General features: G+C 38.9%; 1 protein-coding gene across 8 annotated transcripts in view; it reads left to right on the plus strand.

Annotated features, from left to right (window-relative positions):
* The first annotated feature begins 3,608 nt into the window (after positions 1-3,608).
* LOC146515618 (voltage-dependent calcium channel subunit alpha-2/delta-1) overlaps positions 3,609-17,603 on the plus strand; it is a 77,702-nt gene continuing 63,707 nt past the window's right edge. For 3 of the 8 annotated variants that reach the window (XM_085164496.1, XM_085164497.1, XM_085164499.1), the window contains exons 1-3: positions 3,610-3,947; positions 11,765-11,846; positions 12,072-12,188. In XM_085164496.1, coding sequence (XP_085020622.1) covers positions 3,859-3,947; positions 11,765-11,846; positions 12,072-12,188 — 288 coding nt within the window. In that variant the 5' untranslated portion in view covers positions 3,610-3,858. Of the gene's footprint in view, positions 3,948-11,764; positions 11,847-12,071; positions 12,189-17,603 lie in introns of all 8 variants that reach the window. The other 5 variants (XM_085164498.1, XM_085164500.1, XM_085164503.1 and 2 more) reach the window with 3 other exon arrangements.

Consider the following 17,603-nt stretch of genomic DNA (forward strand, 5'->3'; position numbering starts at 1 on the left):
TTGCCGGCTGGTCCATATGTGCATAGACAGAACTGAGCTGGTAGATGATGGCATCCTCAGCTCTGAGGCGAGGCTGGTATAAGAACTGAAAAGTATCCTGACGTGGCCTGACAATAGGTTGGAGACAGGAAAGGATGAGTCTTTCCAGGGTTTTCATGACATGGAAGGTCAGTGCCACAGGCCTGTAACCTTGGGGGCCATTGGGACATGGTGTCTTTGGTACAGGAATGAGACATGACATCGTCCACACCACTAGGACCCTCCAAAGACTTAGATTCATTATGAACAGTTTATGAAATACTCCACAAACCTGGGGACACAGGCCATGAGGACATAGGACCACACCCTGTCTGGACCAACAAACTTCCCTGAGTGGAGACTTCTCATTTGTCTCTGAACCTGGTCATGAGTGAAAGTGACAAAGGGGGGAAGGGGTGTCAGGACTTCCACAGAGGTGGAAGAGAGTGACGTGACTGTGGATTGCAGGCTGACTACAGGTAAGTCACTAGGGGGGAGAGCATTCACTGCAGTGTCAAATCTGCTGAAAAACACATTCAACTCATTGGCTCTGTCCTCACTGCTCCCAGCTCCTCTGCTGTTGAATGGACTGAATCCAGCGATTGTCTTCATGCCGCTCCACACCAAGCTGGAGTTTCCATTCCAGCTTTCTCCTGTAATTGTCCTTAGCCCCTCTGATTTTGCCCTTCAATAACACCTGAACCATTCTTAGAATGAGTCTCAGTCATGGTACAAAAGAAATGTATGTTCTTGGGTCATGACCATCAAGTTGAAAGAAGAGTAAATAGGTCTTAGGAAACAAACTCCAATTTAGTTTTACTCTGCAAATAGAAATACAGAATTACTCGTTTACAAAATGAAGTAAATACAATTCTGAAAGCTAGAAAAATAAACTTATATAATATTTTTTTATACAAGGTTATTTTTTATAATAATACTGAAACAGTACAGAGGAGTATATATTTTTGAGTTATTTTATTTCATTATTTTAATCATTATTTTAATCATTAGTTTAACTTATTATGAATTGTATTATTATAAATATGTCATTTAGCCAAATGAACCTGCTTTTGCTTTTTATTTTTTTATAATTTTTAGTGAGGTCAAAATAATTGTTTTTAAATATTTTAAATGTGTCTATTCACCCATCCACTGCTTATCCTCATTTTGAACAAATATTAAAACTAAGATTGCATTTATTTCACTTTATCTTTCTTCGTTATTTCTCACTAAATTACATTACATATGTAAATATTTCCATTTTGAATATTTCATTTATCAAGATCCAGTGTATCATTTAGCTGTTCACTTAAAAATGACGGAATGTAATTGATGAAATGCATCATGGTGTTCTCCCAGGTGGTCAGATACTACATCCATGTTCAAATTTAAATGTGCATGGGTATGAACACATATATTAAACACAGCCGTTATGATATCTGCACGCTACTGCATAGATGCAGAAAAAAGAAAAGAAAAGACAGGAGAGAAAAAACAAAGACTGTATTGAAGCTGGTTTGTTCTTTAATGTTTCCAGTAATTTTTGTAGATTACCTATAGGTGGCAGTATCCTCTGCCAAATAAACCCAATACAGCTGCTCTTTAACCAATTATGGTTCAACACATTATTCACTTATACTCATAATATAAATCTCCAGGTTGCTCTTGGATGTCAGTATTAACTTTGAGGTTAATATTCAAAATAAATATTCTGTACTCTGTGCAGATATTTTCAGTAAATTCCTCATATGGAGTAAGAAAAAACCCATACAAAAATACATTTTTAAGGCAAATTATTTATTATATGTATTCCTGTTACGGAATATATGTTAATCAATCTAATCATCTAACTACATTATATGGAATACAGTACATTAGTACACGGATAGAGAAAAACTGACTTCTACGGCCTGTCTGACTGATGCCAGAAGATTTTATTCTGGTCTTTTTCCAGTGATCATTTCTTAGACTATATGAGAAGGTATGTAGCAGTGACTCCTTTTCAGGGTGCACTGTGAGATCCTTGAAGTACTGAATGGGATTTTCTGCAGAAGAGGCCACCATCTCTCCATCTCCTTCTCCCTCTCTGCGCTGCTCTTTTCTCCTGTCCAGTTCTCACTATTCGTTCCTATCCCATCATCAGGCGCATCTGCTTCTTTTCCTCTCTTAAGAGAAATGAGGGTGGAAAAAGGTGTAGGGGGAGAATTTGGGAAAGGTGATGTCACAAGGTGTGAAGGATGAGAACAGTGGAAAAACTGAAGGGTCAGCGCAACAGTGTAGTACAGTAAGAGCAATGGATAGGTGGGGAGGGAGAAACAAAGAGAGAAAGGGGAAAATGGGAGGAGGGGAGGGTGAGAGGACAAGAGAGATGGTGTGTGGTTGCCAAGCAACAATTGATAACCAAATCCCCAAGCACCGTGCTTGTGCCGCCCTACCCTCCCTCCAGGCTTGAATTACACACACACACACATGTACAAACAGACACATGCACAAGCACACACAGGCACTTTGATAGATTAGGTTTAATGGTTTTGCTTTAATTATTCAATTATTCACAGGGTGATGATACTAATAACTTAAAATATCAACAAAAACATTACTGCAGTTGTGCCAGACTTTGAATTTATATTGCAACTTTTAAAATTCGATACGATGTGCAGCACATCTTTAGAAATGCAATTTTATAAAACATGATGGATGGTACTGAGATTTATTGGGCTCTAATACTGTACTTTGCTGGTAATTTCACTCGTGCACTATATGTGTGAAATCAATGCAGCTGCCAGCCTACTATTCTCATTCATTCTCATGTGGGACAGTTAGTCTGCTTGCTGTCTAGCATAACTGGTAAAGATTGTGCAGTCAAAGGCAGTAAATTCTCCCCTATCTCCACATTGTAGGCAATGATGAGAGGTTTTGAAGTATTTTAAAGAGAAAGCCCTGAACCTGTATATATTTGACTGCATATGTTGTGTGGGTGGTATGCCAGTTAGTCCCTTCTATTGTTTTGTTTTTCTAACTGATGTTATAAAAAGAACAGAAAAATGACATATTTGCTACTTAAGCTGCCCACCTGAGAGCAAGCACACATGGTGCCTGTTTGAAGAAAAAAAAGTTATCAAAATTTATTTCAAAAGACCACAAAAGTTATTCATTTCAGTTCAACTCAATTCAATTCACTTTATCTATATAGTGCTTTATTGTGTAAGCCAGAGACCCTAATACAATAATACAGAAAAACAGTCAAACTGAGCAAGCACTTGGCAACAGTGGTAAGGAAAAACTCCCTTTTAAAAGGAAGAAACCTGTTAAAGGGGAGAAAGAGTGACAGGACAAAAACACGCTGTGAAAGAGAGCCAGAGATTAACGATAACTAATGATTAAAAGCAGCAATTAAAGTTATGCTTTTTAGTAATCATTTGTGACACCATAATTATACCTTTTCTTTTTATTGCCTACACAACTACTGTTTGTCGTAATTGCATCCGGTTAATTAAGGGACAGACAAAAAGAGCGGGAACAGCGAGAAAGAGAGAGAGAGTGAGAGAGAGAGAGTGAGAGAGAGAGAGAGATAGCGATAGAGAGAGAGAGAGAGAGAGAGAGAGAGTCTGGCATCGCATTCAGCTCCAGTACCTGTTAGAGCGCTGGATGGCCGAGTGATCAGATTAGAGGTGTCAGTGTTCGTTAATCTGTGAGGGAGCGACAGGCGGCTACACGCGCTGCTTTCGCCCGTCGTTTCATTCAGCGGCGGTAGAGGGGAGTGGAGCAGATTCTATATTGACGTCCATCGGGGAATTTCCCCTCTTTTTCTCCCCCTCTTTTTTTTTTTTTTTTTTTACAATGGATTCCTGCGGGGTACGAGCCTGGGTGTTTCTGTTCCTGCTGTGGCAGGACGGTTGTTGGGCTTCGCAGTTTCCGACACAGCTCATGTAAGTAGGCTACAGCTCTTGTAATCCTGTTTCGATCAATTGATGTTCTGGTTTGCAGGGACCTTGTTTCAGGGAGCTTTTTTGCTTTCTCTTTTTTTTTTATTCTCTCTCTCTAATGAAACACTCACGGGTGTATAGGCTTCACGGTGTGCGTGGGTGTGAGAGTAGGGTGGGCAGGTCATTTCATTCATGCGGTGGTCATTTTGATAAAGACAGCTTTTTTTCAGACCTCTGCCTGCTCGCGTTGTTACGCTGATTAATGTTGGTTACCGTAATCAGCAGTTTGTCACCGGTGGCTTGGCGAGCCGTGACAGCTCTTCTATGAAGTTGTAGCCTAGAGGAGAGTGGCTTTGCTCGGTCCTGCTGCTTTAGCCAATAATAAATGATAAAAGTTGGCGTTTTTCTGGGGACCCTCATTGGCCAAGAACCAGGTTTGTTCCTCATATTGTAAACTGGAGTAAAACGCCCCTATTTTCTTTTAGAATATTTTTTGGATTATCAACATAATATGTAAAAAAATGCTTAAACTGTAATTGATAATTTATTATAAATATATAATATAAATCTTGTAAAAGGTGCTTCTTTTCTCACAAGAGGGAAAGGCGTCTCAGAGACATTAATTTTCCTTCATATCTTAAAAATGCAAACTTTCGCTTACTGCAAAAAAATATTGTTGTTTGATATTAAACTAGATTATATATTTGTTTTGTTATATTAAATATATTTGCGCTATTCAAACATGACCAGGCCACCATCTTCTAAGGAAAGATAAAACGTGAATGAGTCAATATACTTGTCAGAAAGGAAATTTCCGTGGTGGGGGTGTAGAGAGGTGGGGGGATGGGGGCTCTTAAACCAGTTTACCCTAGTAATAAAATAGCCAAATATGGAGGAAAAAAGTATATCTCAATAATTCCAAGTCTTTTTTCAAAAGCTGTTCAAATTCAGTATTGCATTGCTGCCAGAGCATATAATACTGAACTAATAATAATCATACGCTTATCCACAACCACAAGACAAGATTCTGACTCATAGATGGAAAGGAAACATTTCTTCTTTATCAAAATGTAAACAGTATCAGAAAAGATGAAACTGTTGCTGAAATGTTCACTGGCCTAAACTGCTCTGGTCTGTTTAGATTATAGTAATGCTGCACTGTTTACTTTGGAAGACTGATCAGTGCGCCCACAACAAGCGCCCAGAAAATCCAGAAGCCATTTTATTTGAAACAGACTTACTGAGATGTTCTACACTTTTTTTGTGTAGTTTAAAAAAAAGAAGCATTTTTTTCAAGATGCTTTCTGCATTTGATTTGCTTGTGGATAATCTCCTCGCTCTTATTTGTAAACTTCATTTACTGCTAACCCATACTCTTTCTGTCTTGTGTTCTTTAGACCTGCTGGCAAACTGGCCAGGTTTCAATTGTAGCGATCCTCAGTTTCATTCAGCTTCTTCTCTGTGACAAGCTTGTTCTTCATCTGCAGAAAAGAGCTCATGCTGTCAATAGAAAAGAGGATGAGACTCCAGCTCCACCTTCTTGAACAGCAGCAGTCTTCCTTTGGCTCAGATGTACTGAGAGCTCGAGGGCCACTCTAACCACAATCAACAGCAGGTGAAGAACTGCTGGTGGAGATGGTGGAGCTGGAGACTGAGTGGAGATGGCATATGATTTATTTATTTATTTGTTTGTTTCTCTCCCTCCCCACCACAAATAGATTCTCCATCTGTATTAAACTATATTAAATGATTCAGTTTCACCACCTTTGTATCTTAATGTCCCTTCCTCTTTTTTTGTATACTTGAAAAACATTTTGCTTAGAAGTGGAGGATGCTATGGGGATTCATTTTTGAATGAAGAGCACAAATTGTCAACCAGATAGTCCTTGTTCTTCATACTTCTTTCTAGCCAAATGAACTAACAAACAGTAAGCATGAAAGTGATCAGTAAAAACATGACTGTCCTTGCATGCTTTTCTGCACGGCACAATACCAACGAGGATATTTGTGAGAAATAACTGATGAATGAAAATAGTTCCAGAAAGAAGAGAAACTAAAGAAGTTTCTTTCTTCCTTTAAAAAAAATTGTTATATTGTGCAAGCTAACGAGATATAATAGAATTATTGAACATAGGCATCGTGAGCAAAAGAGATATTAAAATTAACTGTATTTTACACTCTGTTTTATTAAGTGCATCCTCCTGGATTACACCGATCAAATGGATGGAGAGAAAACATTTTCATTATGGATAAGCTGTTCTGGCAAACTGTAAACACCTGCTCTTCTGTCTCTTGACAATCCTAAATAGCTCTGTTGTTAAAGTAGCAACTCTGGAGACAAAACATCTTACATTACCTTAGTTCTCTTCAGCAACTATTTAAAGTTAACAGAAAATAAAACTGGGGCAAAAGCTTACTTTAAAGACATCGCATGGGAGTTTTTGAATCTATTACTGTGAACCCATGTCAGCTGTGGTAGGAATATATCACAGTTCTACTGTTTGTCCCACGGTTGTAGAAAAAAACAACAACCCCCCCCCCCCCAAAAAAAAACAGATTAAGGGTCATGAGGTGGTCAAGTAATTTTGATGTTCAAACCCTTAACTTCACATTAAAGCAACGTTTATTATCTAGGTCATGTTGAACAGGAACTGAATTGGCCACCTGGGTGTCAGAGGCTTCAGAGTGAGGGCAGGCACTGCAGGTTGTTTTGGTGCAGCTGGTGTTTCCATGCCTCATTCTGCTTTTCTGTCTGGACTGGACCTGCTTCAGTCTTTGCCTCTATAATGATGCGTAATTAGACTGTGGTTTAATACAGCCGCCTACCGAGATACACATCATGGGCCAGCTCATTACTCTCTCTAGTTCCAAAGTGATTGTACCACAACATCTGTCTCTCTCTTTCCTGCCTTGTTTCTCTTCCTCTCTATCTGTTTTTTTGCTCTCATTTGCTCTTCTTGTGTCTGTAAAACAATGTAGGGCAGTGCCTGACCCAGTTGCCATTGGTATATGCATTTGTGTCTGCGTATGTGTGTTTAATTATCCAGCATTGCACCACAGGCTACAGTAATCAAAGCCCAGAAACCAGAGTAGAAAAATGTTGCTACCTCAGCTTAACAACATCGACTTTATTAATGTTTATTACAGACAACTCTGGATCACCTTTTTGATTTAGCCATTGATAACAGCCCACCTTATGATGAGTGCTAGAGTGCTAGTGCTGTGAAAGATGATAAAATGACACAGATCAGAGTACTTTGCCTTTTTAGTCTAGAAATAGAATAGATCAAATTAAACCAGATGGATGGTGAATATGAGAAAGAAATATATATATATATATATATTTATTAGTAAGGTGCAAGGACACCATGTTCAACCACTACAGCTTCACTGTGACTCTGCACTGATTCTACAAGTGTCTGAAAGTCTACTGGATGGATGCAACACCATTATTTCAAAAGACGTACCCTCATTTAATGATGGTGATGGAGAATGCTGTTGAAAACATCAATTCAAAACTTCCCATTTGTGAGACTGGGTTGAAGCAGCAAAGGTAATAAAATATGATTTACACCAATTTCATAGCATTCAGTGACACCTTGTGCCCCAAGGCTGGTGCATTGTCATCTAAGACAAGATTACTTCAGTCAGGATAGATATACTTTATCATAGGGAAAGGGTGATCAATCTGAACAACTTTGTATTGATTTGCAGTAAATCCTAATTAAAAAGAATATTTGATTTCAAATATGCATATAAACTGACAGATATGGCTTTGGGGTGTAGTATTGTTCTATACTATTTTCCTCTGCTGAAGGAGTCTAGTGAGGTCTGTACTACTAAGACCAATTCCCTTGCATGTTGCAGTGCTTGGTTTCGGTGTATACATAAAACAAATGAGCTTTTCATATAGATTTCCAAACAAAGTGAGTAACAAAAAATTTCCACGCACCCATATTTTACTTGAAGAAGAGCACATGCACACATACCCTGCTTATCTCAACTATTACAACCAGAAATTTACTCTGATAAGATTCCACAGAAGCTAAACTCAGGAAGTCAGGTGAAAGTGCCTCTGCCTTTCTGAATGCCAAATTCCAGGAAGCACACATACACTCTAAATCACAGTTGACTTGTCTGTGCTTCAGGCTTCAAGAGCTAAGGTCCACATAAACACACACAGTGTGTAAACAGTACAGAGTTTTGTTATACCCAGTGAACAACAGGATATTAAAAAGGGTCACAAAATACTTAAAGTCATGCAAACCCTGGCCTATACTGCTAAATTTACAAGGCAGAGAAAAATATTATTCTCTTGGTAATGTTGTCAAGTTGACAATGATTATTATGAAAAAATTAACAACTTATGACAGCAATAGATCAACACAAAATATGGGTAACAGGCCCATCAGCATAACACTTATAATCTGTATTAGGCAATAGGCCATAGGTTCAGTGGAAATAAGCAGCCTACATGTGACGGGTAATAATATTTGCAGAGTTCAACTTTCCTCAAATCACTATGGAGTTTAAGAAGCTGTACTTTTTTCAAGTTGGAGATTGAGAAGCAAAGATTAAAATCTCCTGACTTACACTAGTAAAGCTTTCCCTAAACTACTGTATTTCACATTCACTATTCCCTGTGGTATTCCCTAGCTTGCAAAGTGTCTCATCTTTCTCCACAAGTGTGCTTGCTTTGAATGTTCCTCATTCACTGTGGATTTTGTATCCCTGATGCATTTTTTCCTTGCTTTTTGATCTTCTGAACCTTTCTGTCTTGCCAACCCCCTCAGCTGTACTAAATGTCACGGTCGATGTTTTTCACGTAGTAAATTGAATGACTTTCAACACTCTGCTGCAATGACAGTTTTTGAAAGTATTTTCTGAGTATGAATATCTGATATTCAATGTTTCTTCCTGTGTGTGTGTGTGTGTGTCTGTGTGTGTGTGTGCATGTTGCTTCAAGGCAGCCGAGTTGTGAAATGGATGTTAATGAGAACCTCTCTATGCTATATAAACTTTTCATCATTCTCATACAGTATACATGGCAAAAAAAGTTTCTACATCATTGATCTGCAGGGTCCATGACCCCTATATGGGAAATCAGTTTCAGCTCTCTGATTAAAAAGTCCTAAACTCTGATTCTATATGTCTCTTACACAGTAAGTAATGCAGAGTTCAGCTGGAGCCGATATATGTGAGGGGACTCACCCCTCTGACTGCCTTGTAATAATCATCATGTCCTCCACTGTCGTCATCTGATAAGAAAAATGCCTCAGTAGCCTTGCAGGATCGGCCTTATCACCACCACTCATTACTAAACGGCAGCTTCCCTCTTAGTTGGGCACTTGTTAATAACTGGGTTGATTTTAAAAGCCAAGACAATAGGCCCCAAGGGAGTGTTGTATTCAAATGACTAGAGTAACCTGTAAGAGTTATTTGGACTAGTAAAGAACGATACTCAGATTTTTACCAATACTGTTTCACAAAAGGTTAAAAAGTGAATGTCTGCTATTTAGACTAATTGCAGGAAATGTTATTAAAGCAATTTAGCAGGAGCAAAGCACAATCAAATAGTAATAATCACAAAACAACAATCAAATCACCTGAACTATAATTATCTTATTAACTGACTCTGAGCTAATGCTGATTTTATTCTTATCTTCCGTGAGGAGAGGTTGGAGAAAGGGTGAGCACAACCAGGCCTAACGATGCACTTATCCCCGTGTTGCGAGTTGATGATAATCACCCAACAGGAAATGAGTATCCCTTGGGAATTTAGTGGAAGTATGTTGTACACACACACACACACACACACACACACACACACACACACACAATGAGCAGAGAGGAAAGCCAAAAATATACAACCATTTTGCAGGTCCACAGGTCGGGCTGGGTCAGTCCCTCTAGCGTCTCCGCTGTAATTTCCAACTGTGAACATCTCAGATCCAATCTTCTGAGCTGCTCATCTCACAGAAGACAAAGGGGAAGAACCCTGTATCTCTTCTTCGCTTAACTTTTCACGTTCACCCTTCCTCCCCTCTCTTACTGGATGTCACATCTTCTGAGACGACCTCTAACTAGGGACATCTAGTCATATTATTGGAGATTATGTATCGGAATTTCAGGAGCAGGACTACGCCTCCAAACACACTCCTCCCGGTTGTCATCTACATAGGTTCCCCCAGTTCTGCAAGCTGTTCATTCTCGTTTACGTGCCTCACCCTCCCTCCCTCCTTGTTCTCAATTCTTTAACTTCTTCACTCCTATTTACTACGTGGGGATCTGCCAGGCCCGGGAGCCGTCGCCAGTCTCCTTCGAGGCCTTTCCCACACCACAGCTCAATTCATGTCTAAGCTTTCACCTTTACCTACTAAAACGCTGTCAAACTTAAAATGAGGACGTGGGCCCAGCATTAACATCTAATCACCTGATGTCCACCCACATCTTATCTATCTGACTTACGTGATTTAACGCAAAGTTTAAAGTTTAAAGTTTAAAATCACTTCATTACATTTCCTTTGTCATTGTTAACACAGAAACCCCATCACATTTAAACATTCAGTCACATATTGATATAATTCACTTCATGTTTCATTCAGTTTATGTAATTCTACTTCAGTTAGATTTGTCTTTAGCAGATTCTCACATTCGTTGTAACATAATCCCTTTTTAATTCAAATACCGAGGAATACTTTCTTTTACTTTCTTTTAAAAACTGTGTTTGTCAATCATTTTTTTAATACAACTTCTTTTTATTAAATCATAGTTTTTTATCAAAAAAGTCAGACATTCATAGACTGGTGGCTCCTGTGTGTCACTTTCACCCTTACCCTGCACGACACACACATACACACACACCCACACATACCAAGGTCAGACTCTGTAGAGGTTCTCAGTGAGGTCTGTTATTAGAATCAATGCATAGGTTACATTTTCTTATTTAATATCTCGGCTACACTTACACCTACTCATTTTCAATATACCTGATGATATTCTGAACAGTATTAAGGATAATTTACTATCAGCAAATTCATTCATTCATTACAACTTCACATCACCTGACAACATGTGTAGAGTGACAACATGTGATTATCCTAACAAGCCACTGTCTCATATCGTGCATAATGTCTTAGGTTCTACTCTTCCCAATGATCATCCATGGCCACTTTGTTCAAGTGGTACATAGTGAGTAATGGAGGAGGATGAGACTAAGGTATAAACCAGTGTGTGGCACAGTGACTGATGTACCACGATGACACAGAAAAAATAAATAAATAAATAAAAGGCAAGCATCAGGTGAGCAATTTTCACTCAAGCGAATGGGTACCAGCATTGCGTCTGTTGTTTGGTTGCTATTATTCGTACATCAATGGCACCAGCAGGCTGGAAATGATTAAAGCTCTTTGAGGTATAGAAACGCATGTTGGTCTTAGCTACAGCCCACCTCCTACCTGTCCACTCACATCACTGTCACTAGTCACAACAATAGCTGGCACTTATCTGATTGGTTGACTTCATGTTTGAACTCTCTGAAAGCAATTGTATTAGTTGACATGCAGTGACACAAGCTTTATTAGATGACATTGTGTTTGTTTCTGGTGATCTGGGTTTGATTGGTTGACATTTTGCCCGACCCACAAGAGTGATTCTCTTTGACCTTGTTTGTTTTTGCGTCAAGTGACTTGGTTGGTCTTTTTAGATGATTGATATAAGGTAGATTGAAAGACAGTTTAACTGAAATGCATGCAACGTCTCTTCTAAACTGGTTATATCTGAGCTACAGGATTGGTTGTGTGCATTTCTTTGTCCCATAGGATTAAAGAATGGGTTGATCAGATGCAGAAAGACCTTGTTACCCTGGCAGACACAGCCGCAGCTGGGAAGAGCCTCACTCAGGTATAAACACCAGAATATACACAGACATGCATAAAATCAGACGATAATCCTATTCCTTTCTTAAAATTTAAGTCAACCCCTTGTATATTTTCCCCTAAATGTTTAAACTCTTAATTTCCTGTGAAAATTATATTTAGTTTTAACAATAATTTAAACAAATGAATGTGTGTACAAAAAGTCTTTTTTGTATTAAAACGGCAATTACATTTGTCTTTCTCCATGTAGATTTTTCTGAGCAACCAGCACCTCTACACTGTGGAGCAAAACGACGCGGAGGAGCTAGTGGCCAGAGCAGCCAGGAACATAGAGCAGCTGCTACACAAGAGGTCTGCTGCATTGGAGGTAAAATTCACTCCTCTCAAAGGAACCAACTGTCAGTTTGCAGTTTGTTTGTAGCTTTTGATGCTGCGCAGGACAAACACTTCAAGTGCCATGACAGCGACCAGTTTTCCATCTGTTCTTCTCTAAGACTCCACCATGGATATTAAATAATCAGAGTGTGATTGTAAAAACCTAAAGATAAACTGGAGCGCATTAGGTTTTGGTGACACGGGGATATTTGTGGTATTTAGTCATTGTAAAAGTAATACAAATAACAGCAGATGAACCGATTTCTCATTCAAGTGAAAATCGCATCAGGAATTCACTTTGGGTACATTTAATTCATTTCAGACCAGGGATGAAAACTGCCAACACGGATAAAAGCAATTTGAAAAAGATGATAAAAAATTAAGTTGCTTTTATGTTTGATTTGTGTTGAACAAGCACGGCACCCTGTGCTATGTGTAGACTTTGTGACAGTCACAAAACTAAAAGCAATTAGATACAAAAGCCTTCTGTCTTCTGAGCTGCATCTGTCACAGACAAACTTGCAAAGTCATGATTATGTGTTATTAAAGGCAACAAAAAAGTTAAAGAAAATTCAGTCTCTATATAGCATGCAAATGTAATAAAAGTAGCTGAATTATGTGGAACTCTAATATTGATGCATATGCTGTATGCATCTGACTGGAGATTTAAATCTTCACATACATTGATCTACATCCACATACAGTAAAATGAAGTTTAGTTGAATATCCAACAATCACACCTACCAGCACAGCAGTTGTAAATGGGGAGAAACTATATTTTTATGCCAAACTGAATGATTGCTTTTCCTTAAGTAGGACACAACATATAACTGTAACAGCATTATTGTGTGAAGCATGAATAGTTAAGTTGAGTAATTCACAAGTTATTGCCCAAAACGTAACACATTCTGCATTAACACCACCATCTGCGCATTATCTGTTTGTTTGCATATTTTTCTGGCTTAGTTTTCCACATGTGGTTGTTTTTTCTTTGGTTGAAGTCCAAAGCCTTTAAATAGAGTATCATTCAAAACATTTTAGAGTGGTTTAGTAACAGGATCTCCTAGTCGTTTTAAAGAACACAACTACCCAACAGTTGTTCAGAACAACCTTTAGGAGGTCTGTATGTTATCACAGTCTAAACCCGAGGAGTGCGTATTACTTTTGATGGACATTTTATAGCCAACTAATGTTTCTGTTATAAAGGTATGTGTGTGTGACGATTTATAAATCTAATTTGGCTCCATAGTAGAGGATAGATGCTGTATGCTAAAGGAACAGTGAGTGAAGCATATACTTAAAAGAGTAGAAAGCAGGGACTGAGATCTTTCTTCTTTTGGACTGAATGTGATAATGAGAGCCTCGAGCCTCGGGATGTTCTTCCCCCCAATTTCTTTCTTTCTTTTTTTTTAAAATATATTTTTAGGGTAGAGATTTTCATCTCCACTAGGAGTCTGAATAGCAAATTGCCTTACATTGCCTTTTTAAGGCCTTGCAGTTGTTGTCTAATTATTAATGGAAAGGGAGTGTTTATGAATGTCCATAAACATGTGTCCTGCGAAGTCTCTGTCTTTTGTTTGTTAAGTAAAGGTAGTCATGTTTTCATCAATTTTCCGAGTGCTGGTGCCACGAGATGCATCAGCAGCAAAGTGAGTATTGGCTCTACTGCATGGAAAAGCAGTAGAAGAGAGAAATGGCTGCAAAACTGGGCAATGTTACGGTGTCTTTTCTATGTGAAAAGTTCATAAGGGTAGGCGGTGGGTGGGACGTCAACTTTATGTTGACAGTTGATCCAACCTCCACACATCGATCACGTCTCACTCTTTATTATGCCTCATCTTCTTTTATGAGTAACCTCAAGGCACACTGATATTGGATTCTCTGTCATGAGATGTATAGATGAGAAGATAAATGATAAATGCATGCTGGGAAAGAGAGGCAGGTCAACATGAAAATAATGGCTATGTGGACTGATGGACAGATAGACAGTGAGCAAAGGATCATAGTGAGAGCAGCTGAGGAAATAAAGAAGGCTTTTAGCGAATAGTGCGATTGGTTTCCCTTTTGGGTATAGTCTTTCTAATACTTGCAGACCGCATACAGTAGGAGTGAAAATAAACACCAGCAAACTCAAACCAGAAGATGGTATACAGGAAGAAAACTGTCCCACTAGATTTCAGTTGTGCTTTGAGATTTTTGCTGACCAATCTTCTAAGTCAAAGGAGGGCTTTTTGCTCTAAACTTTATTAGGCAAAATGCAGGAAGCGAATCTTCATTGCAACTGGGACTTCCTTTTTCGCTCAGTGCTTTTGATATAAGGTTGGAAGTGACTCGCAATGTCAATATAATTGGAGATTGCCCAAGGCACTCAAGCCATTTTCACTTACTTGACAAGTGCTTTCAAACTTTCATCCTCCCGTTGGCTTTTGTCTTTCTCTTTCTTGTGTCTTGTCTGTCTCTCTTTATCTGATATCTAACTCCGCGTGATGGATGACCTTCCAAAGGCAGCAGCTTACCTAGCCACAGATGTGTGAAATAAGTGTCCATTTATGTGTGCCTATTCATGCTTTCATAAATAAGTGTGAGGCAGAATGTAGCATGCATTATTAATATGTACTTGGCTGCACACTGCTAGGAGAGATCACTTTATCAAAGGTTTTACAATGGATACTGTGGCTCGAAGCCCAGTGGGGAACACTCACACATTTAAACATGGAAACATTCACCGTTTGGACTGTCCACCTGCCCACTCACTGATCCACCCACTATACATCATTTGCTACATAAAAAACTCAATAGGGGATATTGGCAGACAGTTGTTTGATAGAGCTTGGGCACTGAAATCTAGCCACCTACACACGCATGAGCCAAAGGGCCAAAGTACCGAAAACTCCTCTATAAATTTATAATAAATTCTAATGAATGCATATTTGTATCTTTAAATTCAGACCACTTACTGTTGATTTCCATCTTATTTTTATTCTTGTTACTTTTATTATTATTATTATAATACAGAGAGCATAGTCCATATGCTTAAACAGATTTCCATTATAATGGGTTTATCTCAAGCAAGAAAATTCTTGCAACTTACGCTGAATAAATGGCTATCACACCTTCATAAAAAACAGTATGAAGCTGTGAAAGGGTCATTAGAGTAAATAATTCTGCTTAGGGTGGTATCATAATGAAAATCTTGATGTCAAATACGGTTGACCACTCGGCGAAACTGTGTGAGACTCTCTTGGCTTGAGTCAACACATCTTGGAGAGATGAGTTTATTCACAACACATCTCTCCCTCCTACATCTTCAGCTTGTTATCTGTTTCCCTGAATGCCTAAGTACACTGTAATTAAAGGCTCAATTATTGATACAGCTAAACTTGTGCTACAAAAGATAAACTAAATAAACACTGAAGAAAGACACTGATGCATGCTCACACATCAAACTCCCTCTTTAGTATACCTACTGCCCACACAAGTGCCCTGCGATTGTGTGGGGTCCCACAGTTTTTTTGGACGTCCATGTGAGGTTTGCTTCATTGATAACATCACTTGAACTGAATGTAACATAAAGCAGATGTTGAGTTTTGGTGTTGCAAAACTCAAAAAGTGAGTTATCACTCTAAATAATATACTAGCATATTTTTAGACACTTGCTCTTTGAATGGGTTGTTCCCTACATCCAGAAACCACATATCAGCCGCAGTTATTTGTTTTTACTTGAACAGTCCGCATGGGGTAAATGTGGGTGTCTACAGTACTGTATGTGTGTGTCTGCACAATTCTTCTTTTCTCCTGAGGTGAAGGGCTCTATCCAGTGACTAATGAGCCACTCCACAGCATTACTTAGAGTAATCCCTCAGCCTGCAGCACACAAAAAAGGAAAGAAAGTCTACAGGACACAGGTGGTGGTGTGTGAGACTCTGTGCTGTAAAATGGGGTGTGTTGGTACATGAATATTTGCAGATTAATGTGTCTTTGCTAAATAATCTTAATTTTACAATGTTGGCAACATCATGTAACTCTCTTACAGAATAGCATTTAGCAGTAAGTTGATAAAATACTTAATTTTTTAAATATTTATTTTATTATTTCGATTTAATGCAGTCTACAGACGGATACAAGAAAATCAAAAAGCCACAGTGTGTGGCACATACACTACTTGCTGGCCTTTCAAGGCTAAATGAAATAGAAATAACAAGAAGGAACCGAAGGAGCACTGTCAAGCCCTACAATGTGAGCTCTAGTAGACTACTCATGTGCATGTTTCTGACCAAACTGTCAAAATCAGACTCATTGAAGGTGGTATGAGGAGCCAGCATCCTTTAATGGGACCTGTGCTCATGCAGCTCGATTGGGATGCTAGATAACATTAATGCTTGCAGGTCCACCACTGGTCGCAGTTGCTTTTGCAGATGATAGTGCAGGCATTGCAACGTTTTCCACCACATCTCCAGACTCTTTCATGCCTGTGACATGTGCTCAGTGTGAACCTCCGCTCATGAAGAGAAAGATAAGAAACAAACCAGAGGAAGAATCGGTCATGTCTGTGACCACCACCTGCAAAACCATTCCACTTTTGGGGCTGTCTTGTTGTTGTCTTTGCAGTGCAACTGTTGTCACTCTGCATCAGATTAATTCACAATGGTTTATGCTTTCCAACTGGAAAGATTTTAAAAAGATCTCTGAATTTTAACCAAGTTTGTGTTACACTGAAATGATCAAGTGTTCACTTGTATGTTATCAGTGTTAGCTAGCTGCTAACTAGCAGCTTATGTGTAAAATTCATCTAAAGAAAAAAGAAAAAGAAAATCCTGATTCTGAGGCCCAGTCGATGTGATCTAATACATTGATTAAAACTTTGCTGTTAGAATTTCCTAACACAATTAGCCCACTGTCTTTAATTATATACCTTGTTGGATATGCTAGCTGGTACAAAGTTGTCTTGGTTATTTGACTGTCAGACTGACCAAAATACAAGCAAATCAATGACTCATTGACTACTTTGACATTCTGTAACTTTATTTATAGTAGACAGAATAAACAGTAAAGCGGTAAAAATGTTATATTTTTCAGGTAGTCTTCACTACCAAAAATGTGGTATTAGGTAAATCTGGATTGTGCAAGAGTTGGCAGTTTGTCTTGTAATTGGAAAGTTGCCGGTTTGAGCTCCAACTCTGACACTTCACCAGTTGCCTACTGGTGGTGGTCAGAGGGCCCGGTGGCTCCAGTGTCCGGTAGCCTCGCCTCTGTCAGTGCGCCCCAGGGCAGCTGTGGCTACAGTGTAGCTTGCCATCACCAGTGTGTGAATGGGTGAATGACTGAATGTAGTGTAAAGCACTTTGGGGTCCTTAGGGACTAAGTAAAGCGCTATACAAGCCATTTACCATTTTTCATTGATTACCTC

This window comes from Neolamprologus multifasciatus, chromosome 7 (genome assembly GCF_963576455.1).
Source record: "Neolamprologus multifasciatus chromosome 7, fNeoMul1.2, whole genome shotgun sequence".
Lineage (NCBI taxonomy): Eukaryota > Metazoa > Chordata > Actinopteri > Cichliformes > Cichlidae > Neolamprologus > Neolamprologus multifasciatus.